This window comes from Antechinus flavipes, chromosome 3 (assembly GCF_016432865.1).
Source record: "Antechinus flavipes isolate AdamAnt ecotype Samford, QLD, Australia chromosome 3, AdamAnt_v2, whole genome shotgun sequence".
In the NCBI taxonomy this organism is placed as follows: Eukaryota; Metazoa; Chordata; class Mammalia; order Dasyuromorphia; family Dasyuridae; genus Antechinus; species Antechinus flavipes.
Genome location: NC_067400.1, coordinates 97254915 through 97279814, shown reverse-complemented (window position 1 = coordinate 97279814; position 24900 = coordinate 97254915). Strand labels below are relative to the sequence as shown.

The 24900-nt window shown below is 30.4% G+C and overlaps 1 protein-coding gene across 4 annotated transcripts in view; it reads right to left on the bottom strand.

The window, feature by feature from the left end:
* PCDH17 (protocadherin 17) overlaps window positions 1-24900 on the bottom strand; it is a 113327-nt gene that overhangs the window by 62640 nt on the left and 25787 nt on the right. For all 4 annotated transcript variants that reach the window (XM_051983886.1, XM_051983888.1, XM_051983887.1 and 1 more), the window contains 2 exons: window positions 13378-13436; window positions 13066-13238 (listed from right to left, as the gene is read on the bottom strand). In XM_051983886.1, the coding sequence (XP_051839846.1) occupies window positions 13066-13238; window positions 13378-13436 (232 nt within the window). The remainder of the gene's footprint in view (window positions 1-13065; window positions 13239-13377; window positions 13437-24900) is intronic.

The window sequence follows — 24900 nt, the reverse complement described above, 5'->3', positions numbered from 1 at the left end:
ACACAAATTTTCAACTTAAATTTACAATGCTTTCTCTTTACAATGCTTATACATTTCATGATCTCTAAAAAGACCAGTTTGACTCTATATTTAACAAATGGATCAATCATGACACATACTAAGATGAAAACATGTAGCTGTTTCTATGTTGAATGTATTAGGATGTTCAAAAAGCAAGGTTAAAAGAAAGCAACTGACATATTTGGATGAGAGAAATGGAGAAACAAAAAAAAAGAATAAAAAATTAATAGAGCATGAAGTAGAGTGCTACCAATTTTTTTTTTTTTTTTTTTACTTTTGGTTCCACTCCATGTCACTGGTATCATGAACCAAACATCCCTGAAAGGAGTCTTCAAGGAAAGATGGATGATAGTTTAGTAATGCTCTTTTGAATGACTATAACTAATAAAGGATTTAAAGAGGATTAGTGTATAGTATTAAATGCATATATAGGCAAATATTTCAGGGAATATATACATTCTAGAGAAAAGTAATTAAATTGATATTGTGAATCAAGTGAGAAATGAACAAAATTACAAATGTTTCTATGGGGAGTTAGCAGGTAGAAAAGGAGATGCAATTTTTTTTTCAGGTTGAAGAGAAGTTGTTACAATTTTTAGATTTGTATGTAAAGGTTTCAAAGAACTGGGAAGTGATAGTTCATTTTATCTTACTGAGAATGCTTACATCTGAAATACATAAATCAGTTTTGGATAATCACATGATATGCATTTATTTGAAATATACAAATGAAATGGGGCATAGGAAAGTGATTGATTTAGGATAAGACTCTCAAGTAAAGTAAGAATATTTGTATGACATGGAGAAGGGAGTGAGATGTAAAGAACAAATGTTTATTACAATTAAAGGTAAAGAAAGGTGACAAGCAAAGGGATGAGAAGATCAAATCATGAACTGGAAGGGCAGCAAATTTCTTTTGCCTCTGGAATTATTTTCAAAAGAATGGTGTCAGTAAGCATACGCTTCTGGATTATGGGAATTTATGAATGGTTTTTAATAGGGAATAATTTTAAAAGCAGGTATGTGGCTCAGTGGATAAAGTATTGGGTTGGTACTCAGAAAGACCTAAGTTCAAATCAAACCTCCAAAAATTACTAACTGTGTGATCCTGGGTAAGCCATTTAACTTTTATTTGCTTTAATCCCCTGGAGAAAGAAATGAAGAACCAGTCTTGTGTCTTAGGATGTTCAAAATCAGAGGAGATGCCACTGTAGCATCTGAAAAAAGCAGTATATTGTAAATTTTTTACATATATATCCCTGAAAGATTATATGAGTATGAGTCCTATTCTTTATAACTGAAGATCAATTCTTCATAATAATATAACTATGTTTCCCTCTTGTAATAATGATGATTTTAAACTAAGCCATTTAGACTGTACTCTATAGTGCAATCTTTCTTTAGACCACTTGGAAATGGTTGAACAAAGTTACTCTCCAGCCATGAAACCTAGATATTCATTGGGTAAAGCTAATTACTCTGTAAATGAGTCATAAAAGTCCTGGATTTTGGCACACTCTTTCAGAAAACGATATAATCATTCTATCAATAAACTATCAAGTATTTATCTAAGTGTCAGTCAATGTTCTTATTCTTGGGAAAAGACAAATGAAATTGTCCCTATCCTTACATTCTAATGACAAAGGTTATACAGATCTACATGTAAGCACATGAACTTCCATGTTAAACAATTTTCAGAAATAATAAAGCTCACTGTTTAAGTTGAAGTATATACATATATTTCTATTTCTTAGCATTATTATTATCATGGCTTATAACACCAACACATATTCTGCTATCTGAATGGATATATTGATATCTTATTTGTTGTCTGTTTTAAGCCTTCATTTAAACTTCATTTTTATGTTTCAGTATGTTAAAGTTTAAGGGTCAGACACACTATAAGAGAGTTGCAAGATGAAAGCAAACTTCATAAGTCTCAGATTCTCTAGCTTCCACAATGGTTCTCAAACTTTTGTTTTCAGTATCTTTATCCTATTAAAAATTATTGAGTATCTCTCCAAAGGGTTTTTGTTTATCTGGGTTATATTTATAGACATTTACCATATTGGAAATAAAAACTATTTTTGAATTTGTAGACCCTCTAAAAGGGTTTCAGAGATCCCCAGGATTCTCTAGACCATACTTTGAGAACCACTGTTCTAGAAAGTCTCCGTTCAAAATCCGTATTCTACAGGTGGCTTTTTAAAATCTCATTAGTGCTAATTCCTCCTAACCCTCCCCCCCCAACCTTTCAGATTATTTTATATCTGCTCTGTATAAGTCTTGTATTTATTTACGTCTTCATGCTCCTTAAGAAAATAGACTATTTGGTTTTCGTTGTATTCTCAATACTTAGCGCAGTGCCTGCTTGACACATAGTAAGCATTTAATGAATACATTTTGATTAACTTGTTTCTTGACTGATTGACACATAAAAACACTTCCTCAATATTTTCACATTAAAGTACTCTTCTCCTTTAGCTTCTGTTTACCTATTAAGCTGAGCCATGAAAGAAATGGATCCAATGACAGTTTTTGATTAAATAAATAAAACTTAATTGCCCTTCATAATAATATAAAAGGGAGAAATTCACCATATTTGAAGCCATGAGACATGACTCTCTGCCCCTGACTAGTCATTTGATCTTGGACAAAGTATTTAATATTTCTAAGTCTCTATTTTTTAAAAAAGTCTACAAAATAAATTATATTTGGTTTTAGATTGTTAAGAAAAAATAGATAAGATGAAAAGTAATTATTAACATAAAGTATTATACAGATAAATTAAAAAAAATAATTGTTACTCTTCTCTGATCATTTACCAGTTTGGAGGCTACTTGTAAAAAAAAAATATCAAAAACAATGGAATAAGGTAAAAAGACCAATCTCTATCAATTCATTTACATGAACATTAGAAATAAAGTGCAAAAACCCTAGATTCAGATTCCAAATATACCATTTGCTACCTGTGTGACTTTGGAAACCCACTTTTATCTTCCTAGACACCATATTCTTTAGCTATAAAATAATGAGATTGAGCTGAATAGTTTAAGACACTATATGTTTAAAAAAAACTATTGTTCAGTCATATCCAATTTTTTATGACACAATTTGGAGTTTTCTTGGCTAAAGATACTAGAATGCATTTCTATTTCCTTCCCCTGTTCACTTTATTAATGAGGAAACTGAGGCAAGTAGTATTGAGTTTCCCAGTGTTATACATCTAATAGATGTCTGAGGTCAGATTTGAAGATTTCCTTACTTAAAGCCTAACACGATCCACTGAAGCTCTAAATGCTGTAATATAATGAAGCTGACAGCCATTCAGTCCTATTGTATCTTGTTGGCCAACATAAAGTTAATATTTGGAAATTGACCAAAAATATTTCTGGTATTGAATGTTTACCTGCACAGAACAAAGAAAATCCACAATAGCAGAAACAACTCAGAGAATGAACTGAAAAAATACTAGCTCTAAACTTAAATATGTTTTACTGGGTTAGAGAAAGTTTTCCCAACATTGTACCTTGACTTTGTACTAGTTTTATAATATCTTAAATTTCTTTGCTGTTTAATCTTAACTTTTAACAATCTTGGTAGGCCAAAAAACCAAACCAAACATTTTGAAGGACTATATGTAAAGAGGATCTTCAAAATTAAAATGAAATATAACTTAAGCAAGGGGATATGGATGGGGAGAAGCATTTCATATTATACTACAAACTTCTCAAATCTGAAAAGTTTCACATGCACAAATGCAAACTAAAAGTAAAATAGACCAAAAAACCACTTCAAAATATGGTCTTTAAATTTATATTAATTGCCATTTTTACTCAAAATTTTTTTAGAGCTTTGTTGTTGTTGTTGTATTTTCATTTGTTAGTTAAAGAATTGACTCTTCTGCAGCTCATAAAGATTCTTACCAGGATGGGAATGGACAGAAATTACAAAATAATTTAATTAATCTTTAGATTTATTTTTAGATGTGACTCCAAAAGTTAATTGTTGGTTACTATGGTTTAAAAGGCGAAATCTAGTGTTTCTATATCATATTCTATATTTGTAGGATACTATTCACTCAGAGAACTTTAATAATTCATAGTTTTTAAGAATTTTTCATCCTTCATTGTTTTTATTCTAAGCTTAAAATATGTTATTTCTCTTCAAGTTATATAAAATCCACTTTATAATTTTCCATCTATATGATTAACTAAAGAGGACAAATTATTTTTATTAGTCAGTTAGTTGGTGCAGTAGTTAGGACTAGAATCAGGTACATCTGGATTCAAGTCTTAGTAGCTTACTACGTGACTAGCTTTGTGATTTTGGGCAAGTCACTGAATCTGTTAACTTTCATTTCTTCAACTACAAAAATGGAGAGACTAATAAACAGTAAAGTAAGGACTCAATGTAATACTTAACAGTACCTATATCTTAGAGTTGTTGTGAGAATCAAATAAAGTATTTGTAAAGTAAGCACTCAGTGCAATACTTGACGAATAATACGTGCTACAGAAATATAAATAAAATTTTAAAAAGTTATTTTTATTATTATTTTTTGACCCAAGGCAAATCATTTATCTTCTGCTCTCCACAATTTCCTTATCTATAAAATGGGTATAACAAAAGCACCTAATCCTCAGAGTTGCTCTGATAATCAAATGAAATAATATTTGTAAAGCACTTTGCATATAATTGCATATAATACATAATACAAATGCTAGCTATTATTCAAATTATTTCTTAAAGTCTTTATTATTTCATACATGAACTGCTTCAATTTACTCACTTAGGGGTGGAACAAGTTTACAATCATCAGTGACTATCACTAACTATTCTTCTGAATATGCAAAGCCATTAATGTTGTCCAGCAATGATAACCTTCAACATCCATGGAAAGCTGCTAGCTGCTCAAGAAAGCTGTTTAAAGTGCAAAAGATTTCTTTTTTTCCTGACTGGCCTGAGAAGGGCAAATTGCCAACTTCCTCTCAAATTCAAATGGATGACCTGAACTTGCGTTATTTAGAAGACAGATATATTCTCTAATATGAGTGATTTAATCACACAAAGCAGTATTGGGCTCTGAGCTCAGAATACAAAAAACAAACATTGGCTACATTTCTGAGAATTTGAACCCCTATTAATGAAAGTCCAACTATTGCATCAAATATCACAATTTTGAAGCACATGACAAATGTGGAACAAGACTCTTCATATCTCAGGAACCTAAGTAAAGTACTGAAATAATTTATTCTTTAACACAACACAGATGAAAATGTTGGGTTACAATGGCAATGGGTTCTTATTGACAAAGATTCAACTTTTCCCATATTAGAATTTATACAGGAAATCAGAAGCATAACATCCACTTTCACAGGAAAACTAGGTCCTTTGTTACTTAATGATGATGGGAAATATGTGATATAGTACAATTGAGTTGTTTGATATCTCACTTTCATTAGAGGTTTCTCCCCAAAATGTTTTCTGACTTTGTATTTAAGAACTGGCTTAATATAGTACTATATAAATGTTTTACTATTTAATATAATGGTTTCTTCCTATAATTATTCATTAAATGATATCAAATCAAAACTTCTGAGTCAGAGAATAGAAGCAATTGAGTAATAATTTTGTATTTTACTTGTAGGATTTTTTGCTCAGATCATGTTAATGAAGAATGGGAATATCTATATTTTTCTATGTACACATTAATATAACACAGTAAAAATAATAGCAATAATGATAATAGGAGAAATGTGTTATAGAACAGTAGCAACATAGCATTGTGAAGAAAATCAGGCTTGAAGTCACAAAGACTTGTGTTTGAATCTTGCATCTGATACAGAGCATCTGTATGACTCTGAGCAAGTATTTTGAACTCTCAGTGCCACAAGAACTAATATTATAAATATCATAAATGTTGATGGGCCATATCAGTGGAAAAATTTTCCATATACGAGTCAATCTCCTCACATAAATAGGTATTTTATTGTTATTAAGACTTGTGAATAATAATAAAACTTCATATGTATATATATATGTATACATATATATACACACACACACATGCATATATAAATAGATATATTTCACTTTAAAATTTGAACTTGAAAGTTAGTTTCTCTTGAACATGATACCAGATAATTGTCTCTCCCATAGATTTGGAAAGAAAACAGGAACAATGGAATCCTTGTTCAGTCTCTTCATCATATGCATTCTATTTTTCACTCTTAAGATTTTGAAATTTTTTTGAATTTACTATTCCATGTTTCTGCAATTTATCCAAAACCAAAAAACAAAATCCTCAAAATCACAAAAAGAGTGTTTTGTTTAAAAACAATCTTTAAGAGGATCACAATAATCACATTCAGTTATGGTATTTGCTAAAGTATTTGTAACCCATACACACCCCTGGGGAAAATATGGGAAGAAAACTAATGACCAGTGGCTGGGAATCATGTGCCAAAGATTTCTTAACTAAACTGTAATAGTCTATATTTATGTTGCCTCTTGAAACTCAGATTTTGTAACTGTGTGATGATTAAAAAAAAAAAAAAAAGGTAGCAGGGATGGTACAATAGATAGTGCTGAGCCTGAAGTCAGGAAGACTCATCTTTCTGAGTTCAAATGTGTCTTCGGACATTTATTACCTGAGAGACCTTGGGCAAGTCATTTAATCCTGTTATCTCAGTTCCTGCTCTGTAAAATGATCAAGAGGAAGAAACTATGAACCACTCCAGTATCTTTGCCAAGAAAACCCCAAATGGAATGACAAAGAGTCAGACATGATGAAAAATGAATAAATAAAACAAAAGGGCATCTTTCAAACTGTCCTTCAGATTAGTATAGTAGCTCTTCCCCAAAATTGCAAGTTTTAAGAGTTATAACTTGATGGTATATAATATAGTATGCTCCATTCTCTCCACAGCAGAAGTACAAACTGAAGACAAGTAGGTGATCTTTTAAAGGACAGTTATAATAACTCTTTTGATCAATATGTGATAAAATTGCCTTTACCTAGAACCTAGACAATGTGAAATTATTTTTACACCTTTTATTTTTAATGGAATTAAATATCTCTCCCTCATGTTCCTCTCTGTCTCTCTGTCTATTTCTCTTTCACTCATTCTCTCTCTTGCTCACTTTCTCTTTCTCTCTTTCAATTTTCTACCTATGTCCCAGTTGCTCTCCACATATTTCAGTTTCCTTCAAATACACAGAAAAAATAAAATTTCTAATTATAATAAAATAATTAATATTAATTTACTCACTCAATTAAGATTAATCATAATATAGATATTGACTATGTCTATAGAATCATGCATTGAGAATTAAAATTGAGAATGAAAATAATGCAGCATTATAATACTTATTCCCTAAAGAAAGATTTTATTTTATTTATCATCCTATACTTACTGAAGCAAGGAAATATATATCTTGTAACACCCAAAGAATTTTCCACTTAACCCTCAGCTAATTACAAAATTCATTAAATGAGAATATACTGTTCTTTGTAGATTCTGACTAACTAAATTCATTTACTGTAGCTCTGCTGATAGAGAAAGTCTATATTCATTTCATATGTGATCCATCATCTAAATATATTGAACTATAACTACTTTAGTATTCTTTTATTCAGCTTATCTAATTCCTTGCTGTACTTTAAGGAAAAAATAGAAAAGGGGAAAAAAATCACAAAGTTTCATGAAAGTGTCTATATTAATATTAAAAGATATGGTAGACATTTCATCCGCAAATACCAAGAGCATTACTATAAATAAAGCAATCATTTAACTCTTTAGTCAGGCTAATTTGTTATAACCCTCCTTATCCCTTTCCATATCAAAGAAAACTAACTTACCATAATTATAATCTTGATAACAAGTACCAATAAAGCCTGTCCTAGAATTTCAGAGGGATTAAGAAATCTTATTTGTCACACTAAGTACTCAGGATCTAACAGTGAGATTCTCTGGCAAACTCTCTATAGTCAAATCTCCAGGACTTCTTGGACTTGAGGATGAGTTGAGGTTAATCTGAGACTCTCATGGCAACAATCAAACAGTAAACATGTTGCAACAAGATTGGTCCACATCTCAAAGCTAAATATTTTATCCAGAATCTAACCATATTTGAAGAACTGTCAGCACTCTTTGAAATATTATTATTGGTTACAAGATGTCATTACTGAACTGAACCAGAAGATGTGGTTTAATCTAATTAGATGGAAAACATAGGGATATTAAACCAAGTTTCCAAATAATTTCACTCCCTGCAAGTGAGGTGTTTTGCTTTAGAAAGACCTCTACTGTGTTTACTAAAATAAATAAGTTTCAAAAACCACTGCAAGTCTACTGTAAATCACGAAATATTTTACAGGATCCTGCGCAGTGAGGAATAAATGTGATAGTAATAACAGCTTTTTCCAATTTGATGCTGCTGGCTTCTGAATTCTACAAACAGATGTTCTTAATCAAATAAGATTGGCATTAAAACTTTTCAAATGGGACATTCACAAGAGCGTTCTAAAATTTCAGTCACTCAGTACGAAAAATCTAATATGGAGTAAGATGGAAATTGAGAATTCCTTTAAAGGGCCTTTAAACAGCATTCGGTGATTAAGATTAGAAATATAAATGTTAATGTGCTACTTACTAAGAACCTTTTTTTGGGGAGGGAGACTCTTTGTCAAAATTCAACAAATTCAGAGGAGTAGAAACATTCTATAATTTTAGTAGCAACCACTCATCATTTTCTATGATTGGTGACATTTAGGTTGGTTGAGAGGAAAAGATACTTCACCAAGAATAGAAAAGTAAATGAAATGAAATGAAAACAGAACCAAAAACTGAAGGTAAAATCTCTCAAGAACAAGGAAAGTTCTAAGAATGCTTCCAGAGGGAAAAACCTAACAGTCCATCACTACAGGAGAAAGCTAAGGACAACAGCCTTTATCCTTTCTGAGATTAGAGTACAGCAAAAACAACAACTTAGAATTCTTTTCCACTTCCTTCAGGCAATAAGGCCCTGATTTCAGTTAATTATACAGATATTAGAGAATTGATTATCAGTGGGGAAAGAGACCTAAGACTGGGTTAACAATGAGGAACTCACAGGATTTGTCAGTTAACATTTTTGAAGACTGTACATTTATTATTGGAGAATCAATGAAGAATGCTGATTTTCAGTTAGTGATTACTGAAATCTTACTTGGAGGGTAAAAAGTATTAACTGCCAGTCAAAAACCTATAATTTATATGGCATAGTTAAGAAATTATGGCTCATATGTAAAGAGTTTCCTTTAAGAAGTAAAATCCATTAATAATGTGCAAAGGCATATGAACTATATAAACTAACAATTTTTAATCTAAAAGCAAAAATTTTTATCCTTCATAGAAATGTCGTGCATTTTTTTCATTTATTTTATTGATTTATTTCATCACTACTTCAAATTTAAATGGTTACTGAACCCCCAACTAAATACATAATTAGATAAATATCTAAAGGGGAAAACATTTTTGCTTCATTTCCTGAAATCCACTGTTTTCTTTTTTTAAAATAGAAAAAAAAATTAATTTAATAAAATTTTAAATAAAAATCTTCACTTTTTTCATTTGTCTGAACTATTCGAAAGATGATAAGTGGTGATATTCAAGAAACAAATAGTCCTTACATTAAAGATATATTATTAATAGGCACTGTATAATTAATACATATATTAGTAGTACAAATCCCAATTACAAATGTGGGGAAAATGGGAGGGAGCTCAGGCAAAAGATGTAAAGAGCTTCCACTCTAACCAATTAAAAACAATATAACCATACATAATTTCCAAAGGAATGAAATTGAATTATTTGATAAATTAAGAAAGCAAAAATAAGTAACCTCCCACATTTCCTATTCTGGCTGAAAGAGTATAGGAGTTATTGGTGAACCATTCTTGCCATTTTCTAATGATCTATCAACAACAATATTTCAGTCATACTCCATATTCAATTCAGCAATAATAATAAATGTATTTTTAAAATCCAAAAATTTAGGATTTGATCAAGATGACAAAAACTAACACTCCAGCATCATTAAGGAAAATTATTAATAAGGAAATAAACTAGATAACACACTAAAAATAAATGATGTTACTCCTATAAGACTAGATCCTACTTAGAAAAATCCTATCATTTTAAATATTGATCACTGCAAGAGAAATTTACTATTTTTGTACAAAGTTTAATAAGAGAAATGAAACTGATTTCATGATTTAACATAAGCTAAATATCTTACTATTTCCCTAAATATATATAAGAAAGTACAAGGTAGAATTGTAAGAATCATTTATTTATAATGACATTTAATCAAGAATAATAAGCTAGGAAGAATAATAAGATAGGAATAAAATAGGACTCCAATAAAAACTCTGAAATACTAATACTATGTAAGGAGGTGTGCCAAAGTTTCCTTAAATTATTAAGAGGATGTTAATTTTAATTTCCAGAAGATTAATAAACAGGAATAAAATGTGTCTCTTTATATTTGGTCCATTTTACTTTATATTTATGTAAGTCCTAGATTTGTCATCATTTATTCATCAACATAATATTTATTCTAATTTGTAGCTAATGTATAAAGGTGTTAAATCAGTTAAAATGGCATTTTAAAATATTATTTAAAATAGCAAATATTGCCTTTAAAATAGTCTGCTGGGGAACTATATAATGCCATATAAATCAATATAATGCAACCATACATTTTTTGTGTAAAGAGAGAACAATTATTAAATGTGGTAGCACTTCACTTATCAGTGGTTCAATCTGGTTCAGTGTTCTGGTCAATGGACAGTGGCACATATTTTTAAAATTTTGTTGAAGTGGTCCTCCATTTTTCAAGTTCATGTAATGATACAAATTTATTTGTTTTTTTCATATGTAATCAAAATAACTTGAGAGTAATGACTTTTAAGGATTAATTGCAAGTTCTCTTTTCTGATTGCAGTACATTTTGAAAACTTCTTATATATGTTATTCTAATTTACATAATTTTCAGCCATATTTGTAGATAAGGCCCTGAAATGACTGTTTTCTATTGATATTGTATCTCTTTCAAAAAGAAGGGTACCTTTCTTAAAGGGAAAACAATGTTCAAGTACATTTCATCCTCAGTTGATTCTATAGATCTTGATTTTGCACATTTGAGTCTTGCCTATATGTAATTGCATCTCTGTATCCATGCTAGCAGCAGAGCTTCAGTTCCTATCCTAAAATTGCTAAAATTCCTTTGCTAAAACCCCAAATGTTCATTGGAACTATTTTTGCCCAACCTGTGGCAGAGCATTCTGAGTTTTGTCTTGGTTTGATTGGCCACAGCCAGACACACTGTAACTTGATTCTAACAGTTATGTTATTTTGTTCCTCTTCAAGAAAGAAGGACAATAACCAATTAACATTGTCAGGCAAAAAAGACCCTTTGCCCTCTTCCCACAATGATTTTTTCCCTGGTATTTGCTAATTCCTCCTAACTCCTCCCTCTTAAGACCTAGAGTTCAATTTATGAGGAAAAAGAGAAATTCGTGTGAAGAAATAGCATGACCTGCTTTTTGATGAGTCGATATATGATAATAAAAGCAAACTTTACACTGATTTTGTTAAATTTACAAATTAAGTAATAGGAATACTTGGTGAAATGTGCTTATGTATAGCACCTGAAGGCAAAACTGCAGATTCATATATTATACTGCATATGCTATGCACTCATGCTATGACTCAAACAGACCATCATTTAATCCTTTTCCATAGAGCAAAATATCTTATATAATGTGGGTCTTTTTTTCATATCAATATCTGGAAACCCTTTTATAAGTCAACTACAAAGAAACTTAGGAAACTCATCAGTACTTAAATCATGTCTAAAGAGAAAGAGAGAGGCATTACATCTTTATACAGATCAATGTCCAATTAAAGAGGCAGAGAAAAAAATTTTTCCGGCACTTGGTGCTTAGAAAACATGGTCTTAGCCCTTTCACTATACAAAATAATTCTACCACGGTATTTGAAGTAGTATACACAACAAAAAAAATAAATTATAACTTCAACTTGATAAAAAATTAAGTAGTTATATTTACTTAAAATTATGATTACAAATTAGACACTACTAAAAAGAATCTGAATCCAATTAATAAATATTACTCCTGAGTTTAAAGATTCAACTTAATATTCTTACCTCCTACAAATCACTTTCTAGATAAAAATCTTATGTTTATCATTAGCATTCCAAAGTTTAAGTCAGAATAACTTAATTGTCCTTCCCCTTTTTTTTTTTCCCTTGTAAGATAAGGAAACTATAGCCACACATTCCTGGGTCATTTTAATATTAATAGCTTAATTATGTTTAGGTGACACTGTTAACTAATATTTAATTCTTTTATAAATTATATGTATTATAATTAATAAAACATCACTCATTTTAAAAGAAAGCATATATATTATAAAATATGATTATTACCTTTGTCTAGCATATATTTTAGAATTTATTCAGTTTATAGAATTTTCTATTAGTTGAAAAATGTTTCCTTTATTGGTCATCAGATTTTGCCATTATTGTATGCTGTATTTCTTAAATTAACAAATATTTCAAACAAGTAAATTATGATACAATATGGCTTTGTTTTTACAAGACCATATTTAGCCAATATTACTATTTATAATACTCCATTTTCACCTCAACAGAAACAAGGCATAAGTTGTAACCCAATATGGCACAGCTTGGAGATTTTGTATAAGTACTAAGGGTTTCTTAATCATTTGTGGTTTTAAAGAAAAATTCTGAATTAGATGAAAAGCTAAGGCCTTTAGAGACCAATATTATGTTGTCTGAAATATTGAATAACTTTTTTTTTCTTTCTGAGACAACTGCAAGATTGATTGTTTCTTTTGATATATTTTCAATGGGCTATTCCACTATGATAAATTGTGACTACAGGATTAATAGGTTTATAATGATTGCTTAAGAGTTTTTTAGATTTTATAGGCATTGGAAAATGTTACTCACCTTGTTCAAGTGGTTGGCTTTTAGTTGAAGTAGTTTTCATCTTGAGTGCCTCCCTAACAGACATGTCACAGCAAGAGCCTTTGTTAGTGTCTTGGTCACTGTCAGCCTGATCACTGTCCCCATGCCCACTATCTCTCAGGCTGGCTCTTTCTGGGTCCTTGAATGTGGAGCTACTGTAATACACAGAAAAAAAAAAAAAAAGATGAAAAAGTGTTGTTTCTACTAGTTTCAATCTGAAATGTAGTTTCTAGCAAAGCAATTTTGACAAGAATGCAAATAGGGAAGCTGAGAAAGTTATTTAATAGGCCTTACCTTTGAACAAACTGCTGCCTGCTGCCCATGTAATTGGGCTCTGCGGGAAAATTGTCTGTCTGTGAAAAAGAAGGAAAAAAATACGTATAGTTGTACACTGGACAAATCTCCTGCAGAGCAACAAGATTTCCTAGTGGAGAAATGATTAATAATTCAAAAATTCCCTTAATCTTCAGATTTGTACATTTTAATTAAATTGGAAAATGCTGGCATGTAATTATGTACTCGGAACAATTAAATGATTCCGGTCCACAAATTACCTGCTAAAGTAAACAATGAGGCTGTCATAACTGGCATTCTCTGTTAGGAACCTGATGGATGACACTGTTTATGTTGTTTCATTAGTCAGATATTAAGATTGAATGTTTGTGGGAGGAGTGGGGAAATGACCTAATTTCTGCATATTAAAAAAGTGAGTTATTTAATAATGCTGATTTTAATCATAATTATATCATCGGTGGGGGATTCTCAGGCCCTTATTGAGGTAATATAATTTAAAATAATCTACTGCATTGGTCTTCAGTGAAGAACAACAGGGTGATCTTCCAGGAGTCTTTTCTTCAAAATGTGCCCATAACAAGTACAAACATTGCACATATGGTTGATCTCATCTCTACAATTAATTCTTTTTATTATTAATAGTCAGGTTGAAAGTAGAGCAATGGCATCTGATCAATGCCATTGAAATGTTTGCTACTGCCAATTTCTTTTAAATAATATATGTATGAATATACTTGTTAATAATTATTATAAAGCAAAAATAATGAATGAAAACATGTTATTTCTAAATGTAACTAAATATTTCAAGTGACCAAATTGTGGAACTACTACTATTTTTTTTTTCTTTTCATCTTTTTTTTTTAAACAGTACCCAGGCTAATGTGGAAATCTGCCAAAATGAACTGAATTCTCCTTGTATCATCAACTGGAGTCTCTTTAGTAAAAGAGACTAGATCTTTCACTGCACTCCCTATACTGTACATTCATACACATCATTTCTCCTTGCAGCTGACTTAGAGACAAAGCATCTCTTGTTTTCTGCATCACTTCATATCATGCCATTATGCTGTGGGCAGCTATGGCTTTTTAAAAATCTCCCCCAAACACATTAGTACCAGTAATGGGGAAAATGTACAATTATTGAAGCAAAAAGCCCAAGATAAGACAAAATACCATGTTCTATTTTAATAAACAACTAATTGTAAATACCATTGTGCTTTTTTACCTTCCTATAAACTACTTTCTTAGTACCTTACTTTTCTGAGTTATGCTGCTAAAAAGAAAAAGCCTCCAGGAACAGAAAGTTTTAAAGTGGATTGTTAGAAGTTTGGAAAAGGTAAGAGGGCAAACACCCAAAATCTGAACCATGGAGTTTTTCTATTTTGTCCCATTGTTTGCAGCAAGATCAGGGCAATGAAGAGGATTCTGTTTTTTGTTTTTTCTCACATTTTACTCCTTGGCAACAACCTTTGGTATTTTAGGCAAGTTTTATTAACATACTGCACTGGGTTCTAATTTCAGAAATATGTGTCATTAGCCTTGTTTCTAAACTTTATGTACTAGTAACAAAAAAGCTGTGGTAGTCAATGCCAAAGATAAGTTGTCTGAATATAGAGGATCACTGCTTGCCTTAATGTAATTAGCTTTGTAAAACTCCATACTTTGAAGAGTTTCCACAGATCTTTTAGACCATGTATATAAACCAACTCACTGCTATAGTCCATGAAAATTTACAATTGGATACTAAAAAATGTGTACAATTATGAAGAAATTAAAATATTAGGAAACTGTTTTATATTGCAAGGTGAAATTCAGGTTAGCCTTAGGATATTTCAGGTGAGTACAGTTCTAATATTGTAAAGAACTTCAATTATGTATGGATCTATATTATAAGATTCCAAACTTTTTTCAGATCAAAGGGAAAGAGTTTGTGAAACATTTGCTTATCAGTTTAGCAGAGAAATAATTCAGGATCTTTTCTTTATAAATAAAGTTATAGATATGATTAGTGAAATGGGAATCTTTAAACTGATCATTCAAAATTAAAAAAAGGAAATTTGTAAAAAAAAAAAAAAGGAAATTAGTTAAATTTTAATTTTAAATGGTTACAATTTTATAACTCTGTGTATATATATATATATATATATACACACACATATGTATATATATATATATATACATATGTTCCTTCCTAACTACTTTTTGCATCAGAATCTAAAAAAACAGAAAAAGAGATATCATGGCATGTTATCATTATACCTATATTTAATCAACTGTTTTCTATTTTGTGAAATAACACTATTCACAATCTTTAAATATTCAAGAGAACCAAGAAAAATACTCTTCCAGAAAAGGCTTCAAAATAAAATTAACAAACAGAAAAGCAAATAGAGTTAAGGAGAAAATGGAAAATTTTTGAAAAAAATTAAACTGAAAGTAGTAAAGAAAACACAATAAGAGTGGAGAAGTATGAAAAAATTAAAAAACAAACAAATAAATAAATAATTTAAGACAAAACTTAAGTCAAGAAAATAGCTGCCAAAGAAATTGAATACAAAGTTATTTTCAAATAAATAGGCTAATGGACAAAACTTAGTTTTACACTCTTTTTACAGAGTATTTTAACTGCAGCTATTGATGATTCCCACCCAGAAATTTATCTATCTGGTATAAATGAATTGAAGCTGTCATCTAAGAAGCTATCATCCTGTTTAATAGAACCTACTATCTCACTTCTCTGTCTGTCTGTTTCTGTCTCTGTCTCTCTGTCTCTGTCTGTCTCTGTTTCTGTCTCTATTTCTCTATCTCTCTGTCTCTCTTCCTCTCTGTGTCTCTCTCTGTCTCTCTCTGTCTCTCTTTCTCTCTTTCTTTCTCTTTCTCTATGTCTCTAAGACAGTTACTAGGAGTAGATCTAGAATTCATATGGGCCAAGATAATTTTAATATTCCTAGGTGGTATATTTATTTGTTTTTGATTTTGTAGCTGACTTCATTTTGATGCTCACTCAATAAATGCTTCCAAAGACAATGCTGGAATGGACAGCCTCGCCACATACTCAGAAGCATTGTGTTTAGAAAGGTCACACTGTCCCTAGAAAGAGAGGAAGGAAGAGGGGAAAAGTAGTATTCTTTTGAAAAATGCCAATAAAAAGGGAAAAACTCAGAGTAAAGATAAAAGGCAAGAGTGAATCTATTATGCTTCAGCTGAAGAAGAAAGAAAAGGAAAATGAAAGAGAGGGAGAAAGTTGGAAGAAAAGGAAAAAAGAAGAATAAGCAGGGTTAGCAATAGTAATCTCAGGAAGAACAAAAGCAAAAATATCTCTAAAAATAATAAGGAAAGAAATTACAACTTGTTAAAATATACTATAAACATAAATAAGTAATATCATTAATAAATATAGATGCACAAAATGGTATAGCATCCATATTCTTAGAGGAGAAAGTAAGTGAATTACAAGAAGAAATGGACAGCAAAACAATCCTAATAGGAAGACTTGACCTCCTTCTCTTGGAACTACATAAATGTAACTCTACAAAATAAGCAAGAAAAATAAAGGATGTGAATAGACTTTTAGAAAAGTTAGCTTTGGTACACTTGGGGAGAAAATTGAATGGGAATAGAAATGATTATGATATCTTTCTCAGTGGTACATGGCAATTACATAAAATTAACCACATGTTCGTTAGGGCATAAAATCATCACAATAAAATGTAGGAAGACAGAAATATTAAATGCATCATTTTCAGATCATGATGCAATAAAAATTATATGTAATAAAGAGCCACAGAAAGATAAATTAGAAAATAATTATCTAATTATCTAATCTTAAAGAATGAGTGAGTCAAACAATAAATTATAGAAACAATCAATAATTTCATTAGAGAATGATAATAATGAGACAACATACCAAAATTTATTGGATGTAGCCAAAGTAATATTTAGGGGAAAATTTATTTCCCTCTATGCCTATATAAGCAAAATAGAGAAAGAAAGATCAATGAATTGTATCAAAAATGAGGAGTGAATTCATGACCAAATGGTTTGGTGATGGCTACTTTATGTTATAGTTTTAGATGTGATATGGGTAGGCCACCTTCCTTTGAATTTCTTTCATTAATTCCCTGAAGTTTTTGAACTTTTTTTCTTTCAGATGAATTTTATTATTTTTCCTAGCTTTATAACATAACAGAGAGTAAATAATTTAACTTAAGCAGAATTTCCATTTTTATCATATTAGCTTGACCTACCCATATTGTTTAGATATGGCTTTATTTGTGTGAAAAATGTTTTATGATTGTATTCATATAGTTGTTGGGTTTTGTTTGGCAAGTAGATTCCCAAATATTTTACATTGTCTACAGTTATTTAAATGGAATTTTTTTTTTCTTTTTGCTGAGCGTTTTTCTGGTAATTTGTAGAAATATGGTGGTGATTTATGTGGGTTTATTTTATATACTGCAGCTTTCCCAAAGTTGTGAATTATTTTAGCTAGATTTTTAATTGATTCTCTAGGATTCTCCAAGAATATCATCATATCATCTGTAAAGAATGATAATTTGTTTCCTCACTATCCACTTTAACTCCTCCAATTTCTTTTTCTTTTCTTATTGCCAAAGCTAACTTTTTAATATAATATGGAATAATACTGGTGACAATGGGTATCCTTAATTCAACTCTGATTTTTTTAGGAAGGCCTCTAGCTTATTCCCATTAAATATAATATATGCTGATGGTTTTACATAGATACTACTTATCATTTGGTCCTGACAAATAAATAGAATGGTAGATCAGTAGAGTAGATTAGGTACACAAGAAAAAGGATTAAATTATTAAAGTAATCTACTGGCTAAAGGCTCCAGCTTCTGGAGTAAGAACTAAATATTGATTGAAGAAATACAAATTGAAACAACTCTAAGGTAATACCTCATATCTATTAGATTGGCTACTATAAGAGAAAAGGAAACTGATAAATATTGGACAATATGTGGCAAGATTAGAACACTAATGTATTATTGGTATAGGTGTGAACTAAACCAACCATTCTGAACAACCATTTGGAACTATGACCATATTGTAATAAAATTTTGCCCCTTTGATCCAGCAATACCCTCTATTATGTGTGTATCCCTAAGAGAACATAAAATGGACAAAAGACTACATATACAAAAACACTTATAGCAACTCTTTTTGTGTTTTAAAATGATTAGATACCCATCAGTTGGGAATGGTTAAACAAGGTGTACATAAATGTAAAAAAATATACTATTGTAGAAGAATGATGAGCAGGAAGATTTCAGAAAACAACTAGAAAGATTTACATGAACTGATACTACATGAAGTGAGCAGAACCAGGAGAACATTATACAAAGCAACAACATTATGCAATGATCAAGTATGATTGATCTTCTAAGCAATTCAATAATCCAAGACAATTCCAAAAGATCCATGATGGATAATGCTATCCACATCCTTGTTACAATATTTCTGATCTTTGGCAAGGTCAAATTGGAAGAACATACTGGGAAATACAAGTGATACAAAAACCAAACATATCAATGAAATTGTATTTTAAAAAATAATATGCATGTATAGCAATATATAAACAAGATCAATTAACAAAGGATCATGCAAAAAACGTGGTATGATCTTTAAGAGGTGTCCAGAACATCAGGATCAAACTCATATAGAAAAGGGGGCAATTAAATTGTACCAGAGGACTGAAGAAGGTACATATTGACTTAGAAAATCATATATTAATATTATCCATGTTTTTGTATTTTTATTTATTTTGTTAAATATTATCTATATTTTGTTGTATTTTTATTTATTCTGTTAAATGTTTTCATTTTACTATGATGCCAATGAGTGTTGTGGACCACAGTCATCCTCTCTGAATTCTTTTTAGCAAGAAAATAAGATAAATTTTTTAAATTGTTCAGTCATTTTAATCATGTCTGAATTCCCATGACTTTATTTGGAGTTTTCTTGGAAAGATATTGGAGTAGTTTACCATTTCCTTCTCCAGCTGATTTTACAGATGAGGAACTGGGACAAGCAGGGTTAAGTGACACAGATAGTTAAGTATCTGAGGTCAGATTTGAACACAGGAAAATGACACTTCCTGATTCCACATCTGCGCTCTATCCATTGCACCACCGACCTGCCTCAGAAAAATAGATTTTTAAAAGCTTATTAAAAGAACAAAAGTAACCTTTATCAATTAACTGTTCTATTTAAAATTGAAATGAAGTTTCTAGTGGAGTGTCTCAAATATATTTTTCTTGAATCTATGCCATTTAACACTTTTATCACTATCTTAAATAAAAAAAATGACATACTTTTCAAATATGTGGATGACAAAAATCTAGGAGAGATATCTAAAATGTAGCATAACAGAGTCTGGATTTTGAAAGATCATGAAAGACTAGAACTTTAAGCTGAATCTATTAAGATATAATTTAGTAAGAGAAAATATAAAGCATTGTGCTTAGAGAAGAAATAGATAGGGGGAACTTCACAAACTTAATATGGGGGATATAATTAAAGAACAGTTTACTTGGAAAAAAGTCTTTGAGTTTTAATTGATTGCAAGTACAGAAAGTTAAACATATGACTTATCACCCCAAGACAAAGAAATAACCAATGTGAAACACATTTTGGTAGGAAAGAAATAATATCCAATATAAAGGATGTGATAGTCCTAATGCATACTACCCTAATCCCATTGAATACATAGGGTTTTATTGTTAAATTCATAGTCTCAGATTTTGTGAAGGACAAAGACACTAATAGATGGGCAATATCTAGAATGGGGGTGACCAGAATAATATAAGGCCTAGAGATCATGATGTTAGAGGAACTTTTTAATGGGAAAAGTGGGATTACATAAGAGCTGTCTTCATATGTGTTTGAAGGGCTATCATAAAGAATAGATTTGTCCTTTGTAGCACCACAGGGAAGAAATAGGAATAAAAGTGGAAAATTGCAGAAAGACAGATTAAGGATTGATCCAAGTAAAGATGTCCTTCAGTTATGAGCATTTATACCTTGGAAATTAGTAAATGCTACAAATCAGGAATTGAATTATTATTTTTTTGGTTGTTTAGCCTTAAGAAAGTGACAAAGAAAATATTAATGATGCAGATTAAATTTTAAAAAGGTGTACATCTTTCTCCTCCGAGAGCCAGTTGTTAAATATTTACCAGCACACCTTTGGATTCAAGGATAATTCCTAACAATGAATCATCTATGGTATAGTGAACTGCTTCAGGAAGTGACCAGTTCCCCTGACTAAAAGATTGCATGCAAAAGCTGGATGCCTATTTATTGGGAATTTAACATACTGGACTCATGTTTAGATATGAATAGGACTAGAGGATCTCCTTGGTCTCTTTCCAATTTGCATTTCTGTTATTCTGTGAATTATTAAGCCTAATTTTAAATGAAAACCATAAGGATTAGTACATTTTCCTAAAGTTGTCCATCTCAAAGCCAATTCACAACAGAAAGAAAATAACATTTGCCAGAGTTTCTTAATATCTACTGCCATGCCATTATGTAGTAAAAAATGGCCAACAATGATAAGCCACCCTGAAAACCACTGAAAACTATCTAACAACTACCCCTATGATGATTACAAACATGTTGTAAAGATGAAAAGTGATTTCAAAATTATTAAGGAAAAATAATTTTTATGTTTTTATTTCTAGTGAAAGTCTAAGACGGTTTGTGTTTCCATTTTTAAAAAATATTGATACTTTACAAAAAAATCACAATTGTAACCTAAAACGATCTTTTGGTAGGATAAAAAAATGTATACATAACTATTGATATTCAATAAACAGTTAGATAGATAAATTGATGGATGGGTGAATAGATAGATAGATACATTATGAACAGATAAGTGGATACATCTTTATTGCTATAAAAAACTCCTGTATCAGTGAAGAGTGGTCAGCTAATTAGAGTACAAAGTAGTTAGCTGACTAATCCAGGATCACAATTATTATCTGTCAGAGACTGAACTTGACCTTAAAACTTTTGGGGCAGCTAGGTGGTGCAGTAAATAGAAAGCAAAACTTGGAGTCAGAAAAACCTGAGATCAGTCTGGCATGGGGCATTTCCTAGATGTGTGACCCTGGGTAAATCTTTTAATCTTTGTCTGCTTCAGCTTCTTCAACTGTAAAATAGAGATAGTAATAATACTTATGCTTCATAAGGGATCAAATGAGATGTTTGTTCAATGCTTAGCACAATATCAGGAACATAGTAGAAACCTAATAAATGATTGGTTTTTGCTTTCTTCTTTCTTTTTCTCATTCCTTCCTTCTTTCCTTGCTCTAAGGTGAGATCCTTATCCCCTATGGCATGCTGATTCATTATCTATTGATTAACTGATTTATCCATCTATTTATCATTTATCTGAACTGGAAATAGTTTAAAATTACATAATTGTTTAAATATATGTTAAATAGTATAAATTAATGTTTATTAATGTATTTGTTTTTTCAACACATATTTTGTGCATATTGTGTATAAGGTAGCAAAGATCAAAAGTAAATCAACAAATTTATCCTCTCAAAAGAAAAGGAATAGAAAAATTCAATACTAAAATGGGATAGAGCTGAGCTTCCTGTTTGACAGTTTATTTATTGTGATGGAGAGAATCATCTGCATCCAGAAAGGAATGGAGACTGAATATAGATCACAATTTAGTATTTTCACCTTTTTTTGTTGTTATTTGCTTGCTTTTTTTCTCATTTTTTTTTCCTTTTTGATCTGATTTTTGTTGTTCGGTCTAATAAATGTAGAAATATCTTTAGAAGAATTGCACATGTTTAATCTATATTGGATTACTTACTATTTAGGGGAGAGGATGGGGGAAAGGAAGGAGAAAAATCTGGAAAAGGTTTTGCAAGGGTGAATGTTGAAAACTATGTTAGCATATATTTCATTTTTTATTTTTATTTTAATATATATTTAATATTTATTAATAATATTTCTTGTTAATTTATTAATAAATAAATTTGCTATTTTAAAATAATTTGTTTTTTTCTCTTTTGTCATCTCATGTCCTGCTTTCTGCATTCATCCATTCTGCCCCAGTTGTTAAAGTCTTTCTTTTTCAGATTAGCTTAATATACTCTATATCAAATATGTAATGTTATCTCCTTAATCAAAATATACACTCCTTGAAAGCAGAGACTTTGGGAGGAGGTGGGAAGGGACTCCATTTATATCTATGTACACAGTGTTGTTTGGCACAAAGAGATTAATAAATACTTTTTTTGATTACTAAGTGACTGATAACTGAGTGCTTTCTGGATATAGAGGGATGAAAGTATTTCTGCTAGTTCATGATTTATTTAAGAAGATATTTACAACCTTTAGCAGACATTTAAAACAAATTATAGGTCATTTGAGTGAATTCTGACAATTAACAAATCTGGAGAAATAAATGTAGGCCTCCAAAATGTCCTAATTAAAGCTAAATTTTAGCCAAAAGCTTTAGTAAACTTGCTGGAATAATTTATAGATCCTAATAAAAAATGAAGTATAAAATTTAAAATATCCCATTTCTTATGGGTTCTAATGTAGGGAGGAAATGTTGGGGAGGGGTGGGGAAAATGTAGAAATTTGACAATTATAGAAATCTGAAAAAATATTAAATGCAAATATTTGCATAAATTGTTCTGGGAAATAGTTGTCATAAAGAAACATATAACCATAAAATAAGAAAACATAAATATTGGTCATATCTGAGTATTTAGCCTATTAAAATCATCATTTCTCCTCTCTGAATTATAAGAATAAAAGCTTCAAAATGTATGTCAATGCAAGTCTATTTTATTAGGTGTTTTTACCTGAAATTAAAATGAAATAAAATGTCTTTACCAACTTTAACATCTTTTGAATTAAACATTAGTAGAAAATAAAATGAAACATCTCTCCTCTTTATCAGACTGTCACTTAATATGTAATTCAAGCATTTTCTACTTCTTTCTTTTCCTGAAGACCTTAATTCTAAGTGTTTTTCTGCTCTTGTGAAATGAGTGATCTTATATAATGGCAATCACTTTACAAAACAATAGGTCTATATCCTTCCAAATCTAGTTTTGAAAGAACAGACAATGGTCTTGATTTTGTTAGAAATGGTTTATAATCTACATGATACATTTTTTTCTAAAAAGAAAAATGCATTTTTTAAAAAGGAGATAGATTCCTTGAAAAGACTGCTTCTGCTAAATGCCTTATCATACAACTTTTAATTCTATTCCATAATCTTAGATGTGAAATCCACAACTAGCTTTCTATAAAGGAATATATTATAAATAAATGATTAATTAACACTTTGCCTACATGGAAACTTATATCAGTTTACAGTTTAGGGGGAAAAACAACTCTAGGATTATAGATTGCTATAGATATATAATAAAGACATAGATATAAAAAGATTCAATTATTCATTTATTTTTCATGCTCTTCTGTAAGTTACTAAAGTGTATCTTATGTAATCAGTGCCTGGGTTAAAAATCTATATGGGCATACTTTTAAAGTGTATTTTACTGTTACACAATCTATAACATGTTTATATTAAATCACATGTTATTTAAACTATAAGAAAGCTCAGTACTACCAGGGAAACACCAGCAAGCAGAATGTGATTTAAAAAATTAAGTGTACTGATGTAAGTGTACTAGTATTTACAATAGAGTATATTTTAAAATACTTTCAGTGACCCAGTCTTATCCAGAGAGATATCATCCTGGTATGATCTAGAAAATGGCCTCGCTCCTATAAAATTTACGTGTTGATCTTTCCTCTGTTGTCCCAACTGTTTTCGCAGCATAGTATCACTATGACATTTAAATACCCACAGCTCAGTAGGTGACACAAGGAATATTTCACACTTGTATATGACCCAGTTTTCATTGTGATTTTTTAAAATATTATCCTCATTCTAAGAAACTTGCCCATACTCTGGGTTAAAAGAGTGTATTGAGAGAATAAAACAAATTCATTCAAGATATTTAGGTCAGCTTATATGTTCTAATTCCAAGGCTACCACAGCCACAGCCTTCTTTGTGCATCTTTGAAAGAAGGAACATGAGCAGAGAACAAGAGCAGGTTTAGTTTTAAAATGTTATATATCAGCTCAGGGATCTTCTAGGACACCATTATTCTGAGCAAGTTCTATAAATCTCTTTAGCTTGGGAAATCTACTCTTACTACAAAACCATTTCAAACCAAAAGTAGCCTCCCATCAGGACTTCCTACAGTAGTATTTTATTTCTAGAATTCAGTAGATAGACTGACATGTGTAAGGTACATTTGAAGACTGCCATAAAATTATGGAATCAGGGTGATACCTGGGTTAGATCGTATTTATAATATATTTTATGATTTCCAAAGCTTTTTGCATATATTATCTCATTTGATCTTTAAAACAACCTTCTGAGGCATCTGCAATTAGTACTTTCAACTAACAAGTGAGAAAATTGAGGTCTACAGTTGCTAAATGAC